This window comes from Bactrocera latifrons, unplaced genomic scaffold, assembly GCF_001853355.1.
Source record: "Bactrocera latifrons isolate USDA-ARS-PBARC rearing strain unplaced genomic scaffold, ASM185335v1 scaffold_19, whole genome shotgun sequence".
NCBI classification, from domain to species: domain Eukaryota; kingdom Metazoa; phylum Arthropoda; class Insecta; order Diptera; family Tephritidae; genus Bactrocera; species Bactrocera latifrons.
This window is the reverse complement of record NW_017535407.1, coordinates 1516529-1533332: the sequence shown is the minus strand read 5'-3', so window position 1 is coordinate 1533332 and position 16804 is coordinate 1516529. Positions and strand designations below refer to the sequence as shown.

At 37.8% G+C, this 16804-nt stretch overlaps 1 protein-coding gene across 3 annotated transcripts in view; it reads left to right on the top strand.

Annotated features, from left to right (window-relative positions):
• LOC108967571 (chondroitin proteoglycan-2-like) overlaps positions 1 to 15420 on the top strand; it is a 202742-nt gene extending 187322 nt beyond the window's left edge. For 2 of the 3 annotated variants that reach the window (XM_018931083.1, XM_018931084.1), the window contains exon 6: positions 14191 to 15420. In XM_018931083.1, coding sequence (XP_018786628.1) covers positions 14191 to 14259 — 69 coding nt within the window. In that variant the 3' untranslated portion in view covers positions 14260 to 15420. The remainder of the gene's footprint in view (positions 1 to 14190) is intronic. The other variant, XM_018931085.1, reaches the window with a different exon arrangement.
• The last annotated feature ends 1384 nt before the right edge of the window (positions 15421 to 16804 follow it).

Here is a 16804-nt window from a genome sequence, read left to right as displayed (position 1 = left end):
CGGCAAAGCGTCCTAGCGACGCAGCACTGCTGGAGTTTGAGTTGGCTGCTCGCGTAATACGATTCCAATTGTACAAATAGTAAGCGGAAGCATAGGTGCAACATGAATATATACATATGTATGTATGTTGATGCCGCTAGCAATCGCAACTCCGCGATATTATCGCAGCGGGCTAGAAAAGCCATAATTTTACAGTGCGACGCCTGCCTAATCTCCTTCTAACTCGCGCTTCCTTCAGCATTGCGTCTCGTTGGCATCACACAGTTAGCGTTGCATGACGTTAACTGAGGCGTTCTTGCGTTGCTCTGGTGGCAAGTAATAAACGCAAGGCAGCGTTGTTGTCATTTGAATTGGATATCAAGCCATTACTTGTCATATGCAACTGGGGTTCTTCCGAACCATTCATTTCAACCTTTGAAGTTGTAGAGCGAAGAAAAAAACAGCATTCGACAAATATACGCGTACAAATCTGCTAATGCTCTATTTGCAGCTGAAATTATTTGTGACTCCTTTCAATGCTTCCCCTTGAATATCTCTCGTTCATTTTGCCACGCATACTTTTTTGTATATAAAAGGGTATGCGTACCTGCTCATGTTGCGTTATCATTCACATTTGTATCCTTTCGGCTTTACTGCTACACAATGTCAAGTGCTGTTGCTATTGAGCTCTTGTTTGATTTCTTGCGTTTCCACTTTTCGCTCTTCCTCCAGCTCTCACTGTTTCTATAGGCTGTTGTGAAGCCAAATAGTTAAGTGATATAAATATCTGCATGTATTTGGTCTTGTTTCCGTTACTCGATCTACGTAGATGTCTTAATTGCTCGTATAGAAGAAAAGGGAGACTTTGAAGGAAAAATAAAAATATTTTCGCTTTGGTATTTAGAACGAGTTAAGGTAATTATTTTGTCTTTCAAAGCTAGAGCTTGCCTCATATGAGTTAAAAAGCTACTGTCGATATTTATAAGCTTCTATTGAGACGAGTTTTTCTCCAGCAGTCATTTGACAGGAACTCAGGAATAGTTCCTGAGTGTGAATATGATACATAAGGACCTGTCGACAAAGGTGCTGGATCCTTTGACAAGTCCCTAGCGATGTGTTTGGTCTGGCGCTGTTCTGATGGAACATCAATAGTCTCCTTTCTGGCTGGTGCTTCCTTTAGATGGTCAAATAATTGGCAGCACAAGCTCTTATCATGAGTTCGGCCGCAGTGCTCGGTAAACGACTCTCCACTAATCCCACTAAGAAAGTAGCAAATCCGTCCAGGCCATGAATATCCATCTGGTCATCGTTTACGTTGGGCCACCGTGCTCGCTCTTACCTTACTTATTGGTAGTGAAGACAGTCGCTAAAAGATCATGTTGGGAAAGTGGAAATAAATTAATATATATTGGGCAGAGGTCCAAAAAAGAACGTATCTCAACCAGAGCCGTCTTTGGACCATTTTATTTCACTCATTTGGCTCTATGCGACTTGTTCCGTTAAGTGATCGAGGAAAGTTGCTGAAAAACTTGATATCCGATGTGCTTAAGAACATCAAAATCTATTATCTATTATCCTCAGCTTGATTCTTTACTCTCTTGTAACTATGACCGCATTCCTGACATTTATCTGTATAGTAGGTAAAAATGTCTCTCAACATTTATCTGTATAGTAGGTAAAAATGTCTCTCAACATTTATCTGAATAGTCGGTAAAAATGTCTCCCAACATTTCAACCAATTCGCGGAAAATGCGTGACACTCAAATCAGAAGAAATTAAATTTCATTTGGCTGCAAATCTTTATCACGAAACTTTAATTTAGGATTCTTCTGAAGCTTTATTAGTTAGCTAGTTAATATGCTACAACTATTCTCTAGAGTCTTCTTATTATTTATGGACCTTACCACGTGGCTCCATAGAGAGCTTTCATTATTAAAGCTCTATTTCATTTGCTCTAGTTTCATAGCTGAAGGGCTTTCATTATTAAAGTTATATATATTTTGCTTAAGTTTCAATGGTGAAGGGCTTTTATTTTTAAAGCTCTATTTCATTCGTCTTATTTTATTTGTAGGATATTTCATTTTAATTTATTTAATTTGGTCTATGTTAATTACTGAAGAGCTTTCATTTTTAAAGATCTATTTCATTTGCAAAATAACTTCATTATTAAAGTTCTATTTGCATTCCTGAAGAGCTTTCATTATTAGTGATCTATATCATTCGCCTTACTTTATTTGTAGAATAGCTTCATTATTAAATTTATTTTCTCTATTTGCATTGCTGAAGAGCTTTGCTATTAAAAGTTCTCTTTCATTTTCTCTTTTTTTATTGCTGAAAGGCTTTCAATATTAAATCTATATTTTCTTCATTATTTAACATTTATTTCTTTTGCTATATTTTCAATGTTAAAGAGCTTTCATTAATAAAGCCCCATAATGTGTATGCTATATTCTAGCTTCTTATGAGTATATGTGGCATATAGGAAAATTATTTCTGTGCGAAAGCTCGCAGATAACCTTGAACTACCGCTTCATGTAGTAATAAAAAGTAATTAAAAGTAGAAAAAAAACCTGCAAAAATCTGAAAAACGGAAAAAAATATCATGGCAAGCGATACACCTCTGGGGTTGGCAACATCGAACTAAAATCGCATATACTCAAAATAATGAATTTTCCTACTGTCAAAGCAGACAAGCGTAAAAACTTGTAGCGATTACTTTTCAAAGAAACACGAAGTAAAAGCGACATTGCAAGCACACACACACACACACCCACACGTACAAACTTCTAAATGCATTTGTGTGTATGTGCTTGTGGAGAAGCATATACTTATTCATCTTTTATTTTGCTAAGTGGTTTGGGATATGCCAAAGGTACTTACTGAACTTACAACATACCGATCGAGATTGTGCGCCCCCTCCTCGATGCCCTCAATTGAAATGTCGGGGAAAATATGTCAGCATGGAATTTCTCCACATTTGCCGCTGATTTGGCGCGCATTGAACGAATCAATGCCGGAATGAATGAGATGAGCGCTTCAATACGCCAGAGCTGTGGAATTTGTTGCAGAAAATATTGCAAAATAAAACCGCTTACATATATATTATAGATGTGCGTGGGTGTGTGTGTGTGCATAATTGTATCGAGCATTGCATTGCTGCACTGATTTCCAGAAATGCAATGATATTTACAAATATTTTATATTCAATAAAATTGAATGCCTTTGGGTGCTGGCAGCAGCATCCGTTTTCACTTCAATAATCGCTGTGCATGTTCGTGTGTGTGGTGGGTATAAAAAAAGTTATAAAAAAGAGTATAAGTAAGCTTGCATGTAGCTTGTCAGTTTGACAGCGGCAGGATGTGGCAATTTTTGTACGTCGTGGTCGTGGCCAAAACGCCTACCGAACGCTTTGTGTGCCAAATTTTTGCCAGTGTTTCAGTTAGAAGAGACTTGTGTTGAAACTTCTTTAGCTAATATGGCTTCTAAGAGAGTGAACAGTATAAATTGTTGATGTGCACTTGTTGGGTGAAATTCTAATAGTTTGTTAAGTTGCTGGTTTTTAGTCTGCTATGGAAGCTTCGGAGACGGTTTTTATAATTGTTCGTGAAAGTATTATTTAACATAAAGTCTGAGTTTTTTTAAGTTAGGAGAAGCTTATATAAAGTTTCAAAATTGTTTGTAGACTCTAGTGCTCATATAGAAAGCTTCGAAGACGGTACTTGAAAGTAATATCTTACGTCTTAGTAAATGTTTATATTTTCGTATTGTATTCCGCTATCAGCAGACATTTTCAATACTCTGTCAATACTTTATCCGCAATGAAAAGCTCTTAGAAAGTTTAAAGCTTCGAGCTTTTAAGAAGCTTCGAAGAATTTTTCTAAGGGTTCCGGAAAGCTTCGCAGACGGTTTTTAATGGTTCGCGAAAACAATATCTTACGTTGTGTAAAGTTTTTTTTTTTGTATTGTGTTCGGCTCTAACCAGGCATTTGCAATACTGAAAGTGTACTCTGATCTTTTTCCGCTACTAATAGGATTAAAGTTTCGAGCTTATAGAAAGCTGCGGAGAATTTTGCGATGGTTCGGGAAAGCTAAATACTAATACGTCATTGAAATTGAAATTGAATCAAAAACCGAATTAAAGGAAAGTTCTCAAAATGCTCAAGGCTTCTAGCTTATAGAAAGCTTCGGAAATTTTTTTCTAATGGTTGAGAAAAGTTGGCACATTTGAATTGAAAGTGGATCAAAACAAAAAAAAAAAAAAACCTGTGATTAAAGAAAATTTTGTTGTAAGAAATTTAGAGACTTCACGTCGTGAGTTCTTATAACCGACTGAGATTTCTATTCAAAAGAAAATATCAACTTGGGTTGGACAAAAATTTGAATTTGAATTTCTACCCCCTAAATAACGGAATACTCCTTTTAATGCACTTTACGAAAGCCAGTGTTGCCAGATGTCATTACCTTAAGAACGAAGCCGTCAACAGAACTAGTATCTGGGGACTCCTTTAATTCTTTCACATATGTTCAAGCCTCATATTTGCTATAAAACCTGTTTCTGACCCCAATTGATTAAATTAATTTCTAATATAATATTTTCCCTTCGGTAGCGGTAACTAGAGAAGACATTCCAACCGCAAATTAACTTTCCATCATATTCCTAACTAAACTGTTAGGTGTAAAAAATTGTCAACCAGAACTTTGCTGAGTGTGAACTCTGCCTCTCAATAAAACACTTTTTCTTGTTGTGGACGTATTTCTCTGTCAGCCTGGCGCACGCAGTTATTCGGCACGCTGATCTGCCAGCATTTCAATGCCGCAAAGAACTCTATAGAAATGCAATACAAATAATAACAACAACTAAATAGCCGGCATTCTCTTTGTTCGTTGACAGCGAGCGGTGGTAGTAAGCGGAAAAATTTCTCAAAAGAGAAAATTTTCAATTTCCGCCTCAAAGCAACGCTTATCGCCGATTCTAGTTCAATCTTCTACAATGCAACAGTGGAAAGAAGCAGCTCGGCATAGACGGAAGCGAGTGAAATGAATGTCGCTGGAGAAAAGCAAGTGCAAAATAGTCATTTTAGATAGCGGAAGTGCTGAAAATAATTGAAATATTTTAGTGCCATCTTTGGGGACTTGGGCTTAAAATAGTTGCGCATAAAGAAATGACAAAGTGACAGTTTTTTGATTTTATGGTGTTTTACATATTGTTGCCTTATTCTATTGAAAAGAATTTCCCTATCAGTGAGATATTTTAACTAAATGTGTGTTTAACACAATAAAACCAGTTGATAGTATATGATGTAGAGGTAGGGAGTGCTTTGCTTTACTGTCCGGATGAGCGAAAGAATTTTCAATTGTGTTGTGTTTCGCGGTAATGATAATCCAACATCCAACTCACATGTCATTTTAAAGCGAAAACCAGAAGAATCGAGTTTGACAGTTGGAGAGAGAGAATCCGTTTGAAAAATGGCAGGTAGGAATGGGAATCCGTTAAGGATTTGGTGAATGCTTTTATCCCAAAACGGAAATGATAGCTATTCCGGTTGCGAAAAGTGGGACCATTTTCAAGCAAATCAGCTGAAACTGACAGGAGTTAAAAAATGTGGATATCTAACAGTTGTCACACTATCAGTTAGTGAAATGTACAGGGATTCTTTCTTGAAAATACGTATTCATCAATATGTAGGTAAGTGACGATAGATATAATTTAGAAAATGGCATAAGGATCCTTACTGCGTGGACTCCAATAGGGTAACGGAGCTCGCAACTAGGGAGAGGTTAGCCTTACTGAGGACAAAGAGATCACTAGATCTCTTGCGATCGTTCTTGGGGCAAGGCTTTCGTACAGCGCATGTTCGGACATCCGTAAAGAAGCTCACTGCTCTCCTCCTACAACTAGTTCTACCAACCCACACCCACCAACCCGGTAAATGGATGGAGAAGTAGCCGGGAGGGTTTGGTTCTGCGATTCCATGATCCAAATGATATGATAAGTATGAAGTCAAAGTGTGTGAGGATTTCCGAGTATTCATACATGCGTTTTTCTTTCTGAGTCTGATAGCTACTTTCGCAGCCATACTTCGTCCGACGATGTCTATAAGCAATATGTGCAAGATGGCGTTAAGTGCCATGTTTAGCGTACACCTTTCTGCACCACATATGCTGATGAAGACAACTTCTACAGCAGTACAATGCAATCGATACCTTTTTTGCTCTCTCTACGATATTCGACTTCCATGAAAGCTTTTTACCCAGTATGACCCCTAGATATTTCACTGCATTCGCCGGTTGCAGGCGGATGTCTCCCATTTGGGATCTTATATCTTGTAGTAAATAAAACCTTCTCGGTCTTATTTGGGTTGATGGCGAGACTGTTTACGACTGCTCAGTTTGTTACGACGCTAAGATACCTCTTCATCAACTCGTACACGGTACTCAGGAACTTTCCTTTGACCATTAAGCGTTATATCGGCTGCATAGCCAATCATAGATCATGATCCATAAAAGAGGAGAGGGAACTCCACCTCGTAGGGTTCTTCTTGTAATTTTTCATCAAGCACTGCGTTTCCCCATTTCGTTTAAATCAGTTGTGGCAAGATAATGTGCGGATTAGTATCCACTGACTTGCTTTTACAATAAGCATGTTGCGCTCCTAAGTAGTCCTTCAGAATGTGCCTCTTTATGTACCAGTTCATCAATTTCGCCAGAGTTGAGAGTCGCCAAAGAAGGAGACGCTAATGGGCTTGAAGTCCTAGGCCGTAACGTGGGAGCACTTGGCAGCCTTCGGGATGAACGTGAGTTAAGCTTAAGCAGAAAAAGTTTCCTTATTGCTGGACCTCTTCTTTTCGGGGATTCTTGTGAAGATCGGCTACGGAAAATCGTTTAAAATGAATCGCCTATTATGAAATTCATTAAAAACAATTCCTGAATTCGATCTCAAAGAGAACAACAGCGAAAAAACGAAAAAAATTAATTCCAAACAAACCATTCTTGATATCCTGTTCTGTAAATATTCTAAAAAGAAAGCAGACACCTGCTGCTGCTGAGTATTTAAATAACCAAACTTAAATAGAAAATAAATAGAGGGAAATTGAAATCAAAATCGTGTGGAATTTCTTAAGTGAAATGCAGTTTGTTGGCCAGGGAATTTCAATATGGATACATAGGGTGACTAAAGGGTGAAATGTAAAATAAAATTTATTTATTGTTATTGCTAACGGAAATTAATATTTGAAAAAGCTACGAAATTCCACAAACAAAACGTTATTTTATAGCACTTGCATTGTGGTGGAAATCAGTTTGTGGTGTTGACAGGTTGTAAGGAAAAAAAAAAAAATTTAAATTTTTTCGACAGTTATTTTTGAGAAAAAGTACCTTTTGTTGACATTTTCTTGTAACGTGTGTATGTGTGCACATTTGTCGACACCGATTTTGGAAAAAGCAAATATTTGGAAATAAAATAAAATACTTCACAGCCCTGCCAGCACTCAGTGTCAGTTGTTATCGAGTTATTTGCCTGCATTAAGTCACCTGTTACACTCAGCAATGCAACAATGGTGCTCAGCACCATACACACGCATGTCACCCACTCACATAAGTGCTTACGTGCATTTTATTTATTTATTTTATTCATCTATTTATTCATTTACTACAAGTATCTAAGCACGCCGCCAGGGACACAGATATCTCCCTGAAACCACCGACCTGTCATGCCAACGCTGCTCGAACATTTCACTTTGCAATTCATTTTGCATTTCAACACTTTCCGTATTATTTTTATGTGTGTGCGTGTGTATTTTTTGGGATTTTATTGTAATTTGCTTTGCATTGTGCACTGGATGCCATGCAATACGTTTCCATTCTCATTCTGCCACATTCAATATTTGCAACGGCATTCGAGTGCAATTTGACATCAGCTGTGCTATGCGTTGCTCTGCTATGCCAAGCTATGTTATGTTGCTTAGTGCAAATTCGCTTAGTGTTGACTGTTGGCAGAATTTGGCGAAAATGTTGAGTACTTGTCTAATATTTTATTGACATTTCGACACAATTCATGCTGTGCTGTATTTTTAATACAAATATTTCTTCAAATTCATGCAACCAACGAAAATTTGATTGCAGACTTATGTGYGYGCGTGAACGTCRATTTCCATATYTCAAAGCGTAGTTTGTATAACAAAAGTGAAATTTGTGGTTTTGTGAGTTGTAATCAGGGTGGTTAACTCTACGGGCGGAAGGCATCATTGATCCATAATTCTTCAAAAATGAAGTCGAACATGCTACAGTCAATGGTGAACGCTAAACGGCCATGAATAAAAACTTTGTCGTGCCTTAGTTTGAGGATATCAGGATGTTGACGTGGACGACATTCGGTACCAACGAGACGGCTCTACATGCCATACAGCCAATGAAACAATCAATTTTTTGAAGGAAACTTTCGTTGAGGACTATTTTTGTGTGGACTACTTTTGTGGGATTATGTGAAGTCCGACTTGTCCAACATTATTTTTAAAATAAAATAGCAAATCCTTAATTCATTACAAAGCTAAATTCTTGGTCATACCATTCAATTATATATTTTTCTATTTATATTAAATTATTATACAGCATACTTTAGGTTAAGTTAAGTTAGTTTGATAGCCTAATGAGTCAAGCCTTTTCAAACAAAAATTTCAACAGATTCTGGTACCTCACTATCGATACCTCTTCCAGTGTATCATACCGTGGGGGCCCCAGTTGTTTACAGCGTAGTCTTGCCAATACGTGGCAAAAGCACAAGAGATGCTCCATTGTTTCTCTAGTGCTTTGCTTTAGATATTTCTTGCAGTATTCTCGAACTGCCAGAATTTCGCTAACTTAAGAAGTGTGTGTTGCCACCAGACAGTGACCAGTTACTACTGCCATCATATTCCTACAGTATCTTCTTTCGAGTGCCGATAGGAAAGCTAACTTTAAAATATAGATGAACAAATATTTGGTTAATTTTCGAAGGACTTCATGCTAAGTTTTGCATCTGATTGTGCTAAATTAAGAATTTTCATTACTTCCGAGTCTACGATATCGACTTTAGTAGAGGAGACACCGTTGTTAACCATGAGTAACGGGCTAAAATCTCAATACATCATCGTTCATCTTAAAATACGAAAAGCCACCAATAAGAAATGTACTTCCTTGATTACAACTCACAAAACCACAAATTTCACTTTTGTTATACAAACTACGCTTTGAGATATGGAAATCGACGTTCACGCACACACATAAGTCTGCAATCAAATTTTCGTTGGTTGCATGAATTTGAAGAAATATTTGTATTAAAAATACAGCACAGCATGAATTGTGTCAAAATAGTACTAGAAAATAGGCTTTTTAAGATGTAATGGCGCCTTAACAACGACTTGTGGATTATCATCACCTATTATTAAAGTACCAATTCAATCAGTAGTGAGCTTAATTCCGTAAAAAGTTTTCCTGTGAAAATCAGCATCGGTGCGGTGACCATCTCATTTTGGGACCACTCACCGAACTTGCGACATGCTTGCTCTTCGTACGGCTTCAATTCTCGCACGGGTCTGAGTTTGTAGGATCGCACACCCGGTTCTTCCGCTAAGTTTCCCATAAAGTGAGCAAATCTAAAAATATTCTGAACGATAGCGGATGAAGTCATTATGGTTCGCACCAATAGCGGCATCGGTGCGCACCGTACGGCGTCTCTGAGGAAGAGCTACATATACTAGTGTTGCGATACCGATCCAGGGTTGCTCGAATCGCAGACTCTCTTGGGTGAATATGAAGACCAAATTAGTTGCGTGAACTGAATAATCATTTCCGTAATATATTTAAACAATTTTCAAGCATTGCTTTATTATGAAATGTGAAACGAAATTAAGGAAAAGTAATGTAACAGCTGTTAAAAAACCAATCCAGAAAAATTTTTAACCCAAAGTAACCCATTGAAAACCTCACGTCTATAACAACACCCGTTACAAATATTTTCAGATTTAAGTAGTAATAATATTTATAAGTTAGATATTGTATTTCGGCCTGGAGGCTTGGACAGTTGTAGCACAGTCCTTTTGTAGTACTTAGCTCTCCTAAAAATCACACGAAATCCTCTATGTAGCGCCATAACAATTTATTTCGGTTTCGGTTAATTTGCCTGAAAAGCTAATAAGGTTTGAATATTTCAAAGCGGTTCGATCTTAATCGCATAAAAGTAGCGTAGTTAAGAGAGATGTACTGAAATGATCCTACCACGCTTTTTCCAAACTTCTTCGAAAACTAGCAATTGTAAGATTTTTAACCAAACCGCATTGATGGTAATTAAAGAAAAATACAAAAATACACTTTGCCGCGTTCACTGGACTTATTCTGCAATATTTCAGTTCAAAAGACCTTACGTAGTCGTAGTACTGACAAACAATACAAAATTCGACTGCACATTTTCAAACAACAAATTTTTGATAAAGACTAAAAGCAATGACTAGACTTTCAGCAAGAAATTTCGTAAAAATAATATGGATATCCATTCAGATAGGTAAAGAAGGAAATGAATAGGTAGACTTTTAGGCAAGGGGGAACTAATTAACATTGGTAAAGGGGATTTTGAAGGATCTATAGCACGCCTAGTCCTAAGGGTATAGAGACCGGATACTTTCTCTATAAAGGTTGATTCCCAATGTCTTTGCATAAACGAAATTGGTTAGCTGGAGTATCAGGGTAAATAAGCATTTTCTTAAATCTACTCTGTTGCTGGATAAGACTTAATTAGATACCACTAGGGTGCAAATTGGGTCTAATGATGGCTTGATATATTGTCATCCAAGAAAAATTGTTGCAGAATAGCTGCATCCTATTTCCAATCAAACTTTAGCTTCTCTGGTGACGGTTAGCTATTTGTGGACTATTACGTACACTGCCTTACATAGCTTTACACAGCTCCGTACCCAAAATCCAAGCAACCAAAGATTGGCTCGCGAACTGGTTGCTGTTGTCTTCGGCATAGCAGTTTGAAGATATTGGATGAATAATCTTAAACGCTGATAATACGAACTGTTCCGCGTGTCTTTCAGAAAAATATATTCCGTTGAAGTAAAGTTAGAAGAGATTTACTTATGAAAGTAATTTCAGATTTTACTAAATAATGCTCAGCATTGTCGAACATTTAAGGATCTTTGACTGGTAAACACTTTGACAACGTCGACCACATACAAAAAAATTTGGGTAATTTTATAAACCTGTTTAGCTAACTTCCGCTATGATTGCTATCCAAAAGGTCCACAATTAACATTTTTAGCAGCTGCCACGATGTCTTGGCTTACGCCATGAATACTAATTAACATACAAATTACATTAATTAACACCAATTAATTAACGAAAACAGCATAATATGCAAGTTACAACAAAATAACGGTAATAAAGAGCTGCGCAGGAAATAACGGTAATGAAGTAAAGCAGAAAACAAGTGAACGAAAAAATATGAGCAAAAAAGTGGAAGAAACCCGAACGTACATGTTTTAATTAAACAATTAAAACAAATGATGGTCACCATTTTCGCCACTTTAAGAGCAAAACAAAGGCAGGAAGGAAAGCAGTAAAGGCATAAGCGGAAAAAATGAGTAAATGCGGCTTGATTTGACTGTGGTCGTGTTTATTAGATTCTTCTTTCCTTTTTTTTGAGTTTTTTTGTCCGACTACAAAGCATTCTTTTTCGTAAAGCTGCGGTTTTTTTTATGATGCTTGTTAGTACACTGCGAGAAACGGTTGATTAAAAATTGCGGTGCGTTGTTTGGTTGCTTTTTATGGCTTCGTTGGAAGAGTTGCTTGTTTTATAGTTCGCCGACATATTGGTTGCTTAGAGCGAGCTTTTTCTCTATAGCTCACCAACTTGAACTTTTTCCCCCGAGTAATCAGTGTTTAATTTTTTCCTATTGTTTTAAATTTTAAATCATACTTGGTGATCCGAAAAATTCTTGAACTGTTTAAAAATCTTAAAGTTGAGTCCATCTTTCCATAGTGAAATGGCAAATCATACTGAAGAGAAATATTAAAAGAGCTTATCTAAATTAAGTAAAAAATATCTGTTTTAAAATCTTAAGAAGCAAGTGTCTAACAGTTCCCACAAAAGTCAAGATTGTGTATAGATATATAATTAAGACACGCCACTGGCCGTTCGTCTAAGGGACGACATTACGAAGAGGGTTAACTTTACAAAGAACTTCAAAGCTACTCTCGGCAGTTAGGCGAAGTGGCACGATTCCACGCTGACGGCTCAAAGATCACCGGAAGGCATTGGAGCGGGACTACATACCAAACTATCCATACCAATAGGACGTTTTCCGAGCATATTTCCAGCAGAAGTCTCTGTAATAACTCAGTGTGTGGAACTCAAAATCCCCCCGCAAATATTGCAACGAGCACATTGGTATGCTTAGCGATAGTAAAGTGGCGATCTCAGCGCATGAGGTTAAATCGTTTTTAGTGGAGGAGTGTATAGGAAGACTGAACCGTCTATCAGCCAGTCTGGGAGTCGGGGCATAAAGGGGTAGCCTTCAATGAGCTGGCCGACGAACTAGCTTGCTCTGCGGTATTTTCTAAGATCATGTGGCCAAAACCATACACTGGTCACAAACTTAAAAAGAGCTGCTCCGCACAGAGGAGAAAGTAGAGAGATAATAGCCTTGGCAGTAGGCCACAGGAATACTCCATGCCTACAGGGCACTGCAGGCTCAGGAAGCACTTATTCAACATGAGTATAGTCTCTTGTACAAACTGCCGGTTCTGCGACACGGAACAGGAAACTCCAGAACAACTAATTCAGGATTGCTCAGAAATTTGCAGAATTAGGCTCAAGGCCCTAGGTTCCATCTACATGGATAGAGATCACATCACCTCAGTCGCGCCTAGCAGGCTTTTGAGATTTTTCAGGATGCTGTGTCCAATAGACCATAGATCGTAGCGCGAAGCCTCGATTTTACTATTTATCTCATCTTTTGAGATCTGTGAATAGTAAATAGACGCTGAGATGCAAGGTCTAGGCCATTTTCGGCGATTACTTTCTTTTTTTTTCGACTGTCCCACGCTGAGAAGTAAGGTCTTTGAGTGCTCGGATGGCAATCGGCCTTTTGTTGGTTGTTTTTCCTTGGACAGTGTACGGAGCCTCGTCATCAACCCAAGTTCTTACCATTCAAAAAGCAATATTTTACGCCTCCTTTCCTTTTTCTTTCTTACCAATTTTTCCACTGTAACAAAAGTTATTTCACTTAAAATGATATAATTTACAAACTAATAATCCGACAACTGTCCAATTCATACTTGCGTTTTTTGAATATTCTGGCTAACAAAATATTTGGGGGACTTAGTTATATTAGCGCCATCTATGTGTCAGGCCGAGGGCTTTTCAATTGAACTGTTGGGATTTGTTTCTGGATTAATTCCTTCCATTTTTTTAGTTTGTTGCTTGACTTTTCTAAGTCTTGAAGAAATCTTTCCATATGAGAACGAAAAGATTTTTTCAGAAGATTTTTTTGGACTGAATTCTCTCATTTATTTTTCGGCATATTTGGTGGATAGAAGGGTTTCTAATCCTTTTTGGGATCTGCTTTTGAATACTGTGTTATTATTGTTATTATTTTTTCGGTCTTTGGAATTGGAATTTATTACTAAAATAATGTTTTCTCATTAGAACTTGACTAAGCGGATCTACTATACTGTGTATGTACTATATGTCTGTGGGACTCTTTCACATTTTTTGTTTATTTTCCATTTACCGCCGTTGTTTAGTGTACAGTTGTGTGGTATTTTTCATTTTGTGTGTTTAATTTCTGTGCGTCCCTATTATTTTTTGTGGCATCTTCGCCATCTCCGCTAACATTGTTAAACCGTAATTGTTGCAAACACTTTCTTGCCACTGTATCCTTATTACTTTGTTCCGCATGCGTTCGACTTTTTGCGTGTTCGGTCAGCTTGGCTAACGAAATATTTTTTAATTTGTATCCTTTTACTCGCATTCATTACAGCATTGTTGGCGTTGCTGTTGCTGTTGCGCGGATGCCACCTTTTGTGTGGCACTTTTATTATATTACATGCTTGTCTCAATTTATAATACTTTTTGCTCATTTGTATTTTTCTTCTGCTCTTTTTTGTTGTCTCTTACATGTTTGCTTTCATTTGACGCTTTGGGACACCTGCTTCCGCACGGACACTTGACGCCAGCAGCTGGCCAACGAAGGTGTGCCGCCATTGCCGTTGCAAGGCAAGAACTTTCAACGTGCTAGAAATTAGAAATTCCAATCAAAATGCAGAGGAGGAGAGTGGCGCCGGAAAGCTCGTGAGCTGAAGGTGAGAGGTATGAGATGTGAGAAGTGTGTATAAGCGGCGGTAATATGAGGAGTTAAGAGATCACCGAGTTGAGAGGTGCTATGACAACGTGGTGGAAGATAAGGAACAACATAATGGTGGTTTCAAATTAAAATGCAACGAAAGCAAATATGCAGCAACAAGACGTTGGTGCAACAATAACAATAACAATAAAGAGGAAATAAATAATAAAAGGAAAATATAAAAATGCAGGAATCATAATGACTGTAATAGATAAGGAAGGAAAGAGAGAGCGGGCGAAAGAGAAAGAAAAGTAGAGAGAGAGGGTGGCAGAGTGAGGCGCAGTAACGCAGCGGCGCTTAAGTGAACATCACACTAAGCTCGCTAGGATTGGTAATGTGAGCGGGGTGAAAATTCCAGCTAACTAAATTTTGTGACACGGTTCAGTCATATTGGGTTAACGGTGTCGAGCAGCAAAGTCAAAATGGCGTGCTCGAGTGATGCTACAATTAGTTTGGAACACCTTAGCGTGCTCGAGACATATTCAGCGGAGCGTGTAAATTCGAGTGGCTGCTAAAATAACAAGAATTGCGAAGTTGTCAGCAAGGATAAGCTTATAAACTAACGGTATTAGTGTCCCATTTGTCATACAAGCGCCGCAACAACAATGCTATCATCTACACTGACAGCTTGCTCAGCAGCCTGTGACCATTTGAGTTCAGCTTATCCGCTCCCAAACGATTTTTAGACACTTTGATTGCGGTGAGCGCAACATATTTAGACTCAAGTGATGTTCCGTACATATTTTTAGCAACAATGAAGATAGTTATTATAAAAATGTTTGACAAATTTGTATCACCAATAAAATTGCCAAGTTAAAATTCGACCTAACGGTAATGTATTTATACCAATTGGTTTAATTCGCGTCTCTTTTTGGCAAACTACTCACTTAAGCCGTCCGCTTTGCTACTCCGCCTCCTACTTACTCGTTTATGGTATAATTCTGCAAGTCACAAAATAAAAATTATTTAATCACTTTTATGGTTCTTAATGAAATTGGATTGGATGCTTTGGAAAAACATAATGAAATTTAAGAAACTAATATTTTTGTATCATAAGCTTATATAAATAATTTTTAAAATGTATGCTTTTATAAATTAATGAAATGATAAAGCGTTTTCAATGAATATATGTATTATAAAAAACTAAAATTCGTTTCACAATATCTTTAAGAAAAAGCGCATTTTTATTAAACCGAGTTGCAGGTGGGAGAAGACTGAAGTACTAATTGCAAACCAAAAGTCGAAGGTAATCTAAGAAATACAAAACTATTGAAAACGTCCAGCTTCTTTAACCCAACAGAAAAATGCATTTTCTGAAAGTCTGTGGATATTAGTTTAGATTAGATTAGTGTGTTATGGTATTGAGCCACGGAAACACCAGTTTAGGTTCTTAGGGTTGCCAGATGTACTTCCATTGCAAAGTCCATGAGGAGTAGTCGGCCTTTAGGAGGCCTGTGCTCGACGCGAACACACTACAGACTTTGTGGTCCACTGACGATATCCTTCCAGTGTCTCACACCCCAAAAGCTTACAGCGTAGCCTTGCCATTGCGGGACAAGTAGATGCTGATGAATAATTCTCTGGTACCTTGCTATTGACATTGTCGAGATTAGCTTCTCCTTGACTTAAATTTCTGCACAGCTAGGTACTCTATGAAGTCTGGAAACAAAATGAATTGCTCAGGGATAAATTTGGAGAATGTGTTGGATTCAGCAATGGTTCGTATCATCAATTTGGTCGCGGCTCACGGTCGCCACGGTCGGTTGTGAGCAGATGCGCACCACAAATGGAAGAACATTTTTTACTTTACAAATATTGCGGGTTTTTCTACAATTCGGTGTATTCGATTAGCCTAATAACTCCGTTTGACACAGCTTTAGGACTGTTTTAATTTTCTTCAGTTAGCTGATTTGCATCACACTTAGGAAATTCGAGGAAACGGTCCACTTGCCGGAGGATACGAAAGTCTGCGTTTTCTTTGGAAAAGGTGCAGGGGTTAAAGTTTACTGTTTAGGCAATTGCTAGAGCTTTAATTTCTAACTGGAGATCAATATTTCATCGTTGCTTATGAAACGATGCACAAATTACTTCAGATTGCGGTTAAACACTGCTGTGGTGTGATCTCACTGTTACGCTTTTTGTCCTGAGTAACCAAAGGTTTCTTTCAATAGACTAATACGAGATCCCGGAATTTCATCATGTTCTCTACCGCGGTAGCCATAACCAGAGACGTAGGCAGGGATCATTGCAATTCAAAACTTGCCCAAGTTGAAACTTGCTTAGTCAGTTTTAGACTATCACCACCGAAAGCTTTGCATGATGTCACATGTATACGATGAGCATCCAAAACTTTCTCTTATTTTACTTTCAAAACCAAAAATCAATCACTATGTGCCTTCAAGTTATTACAGTTGCATTGATTTGGAAGCTTAATTTTCTTACTTTAA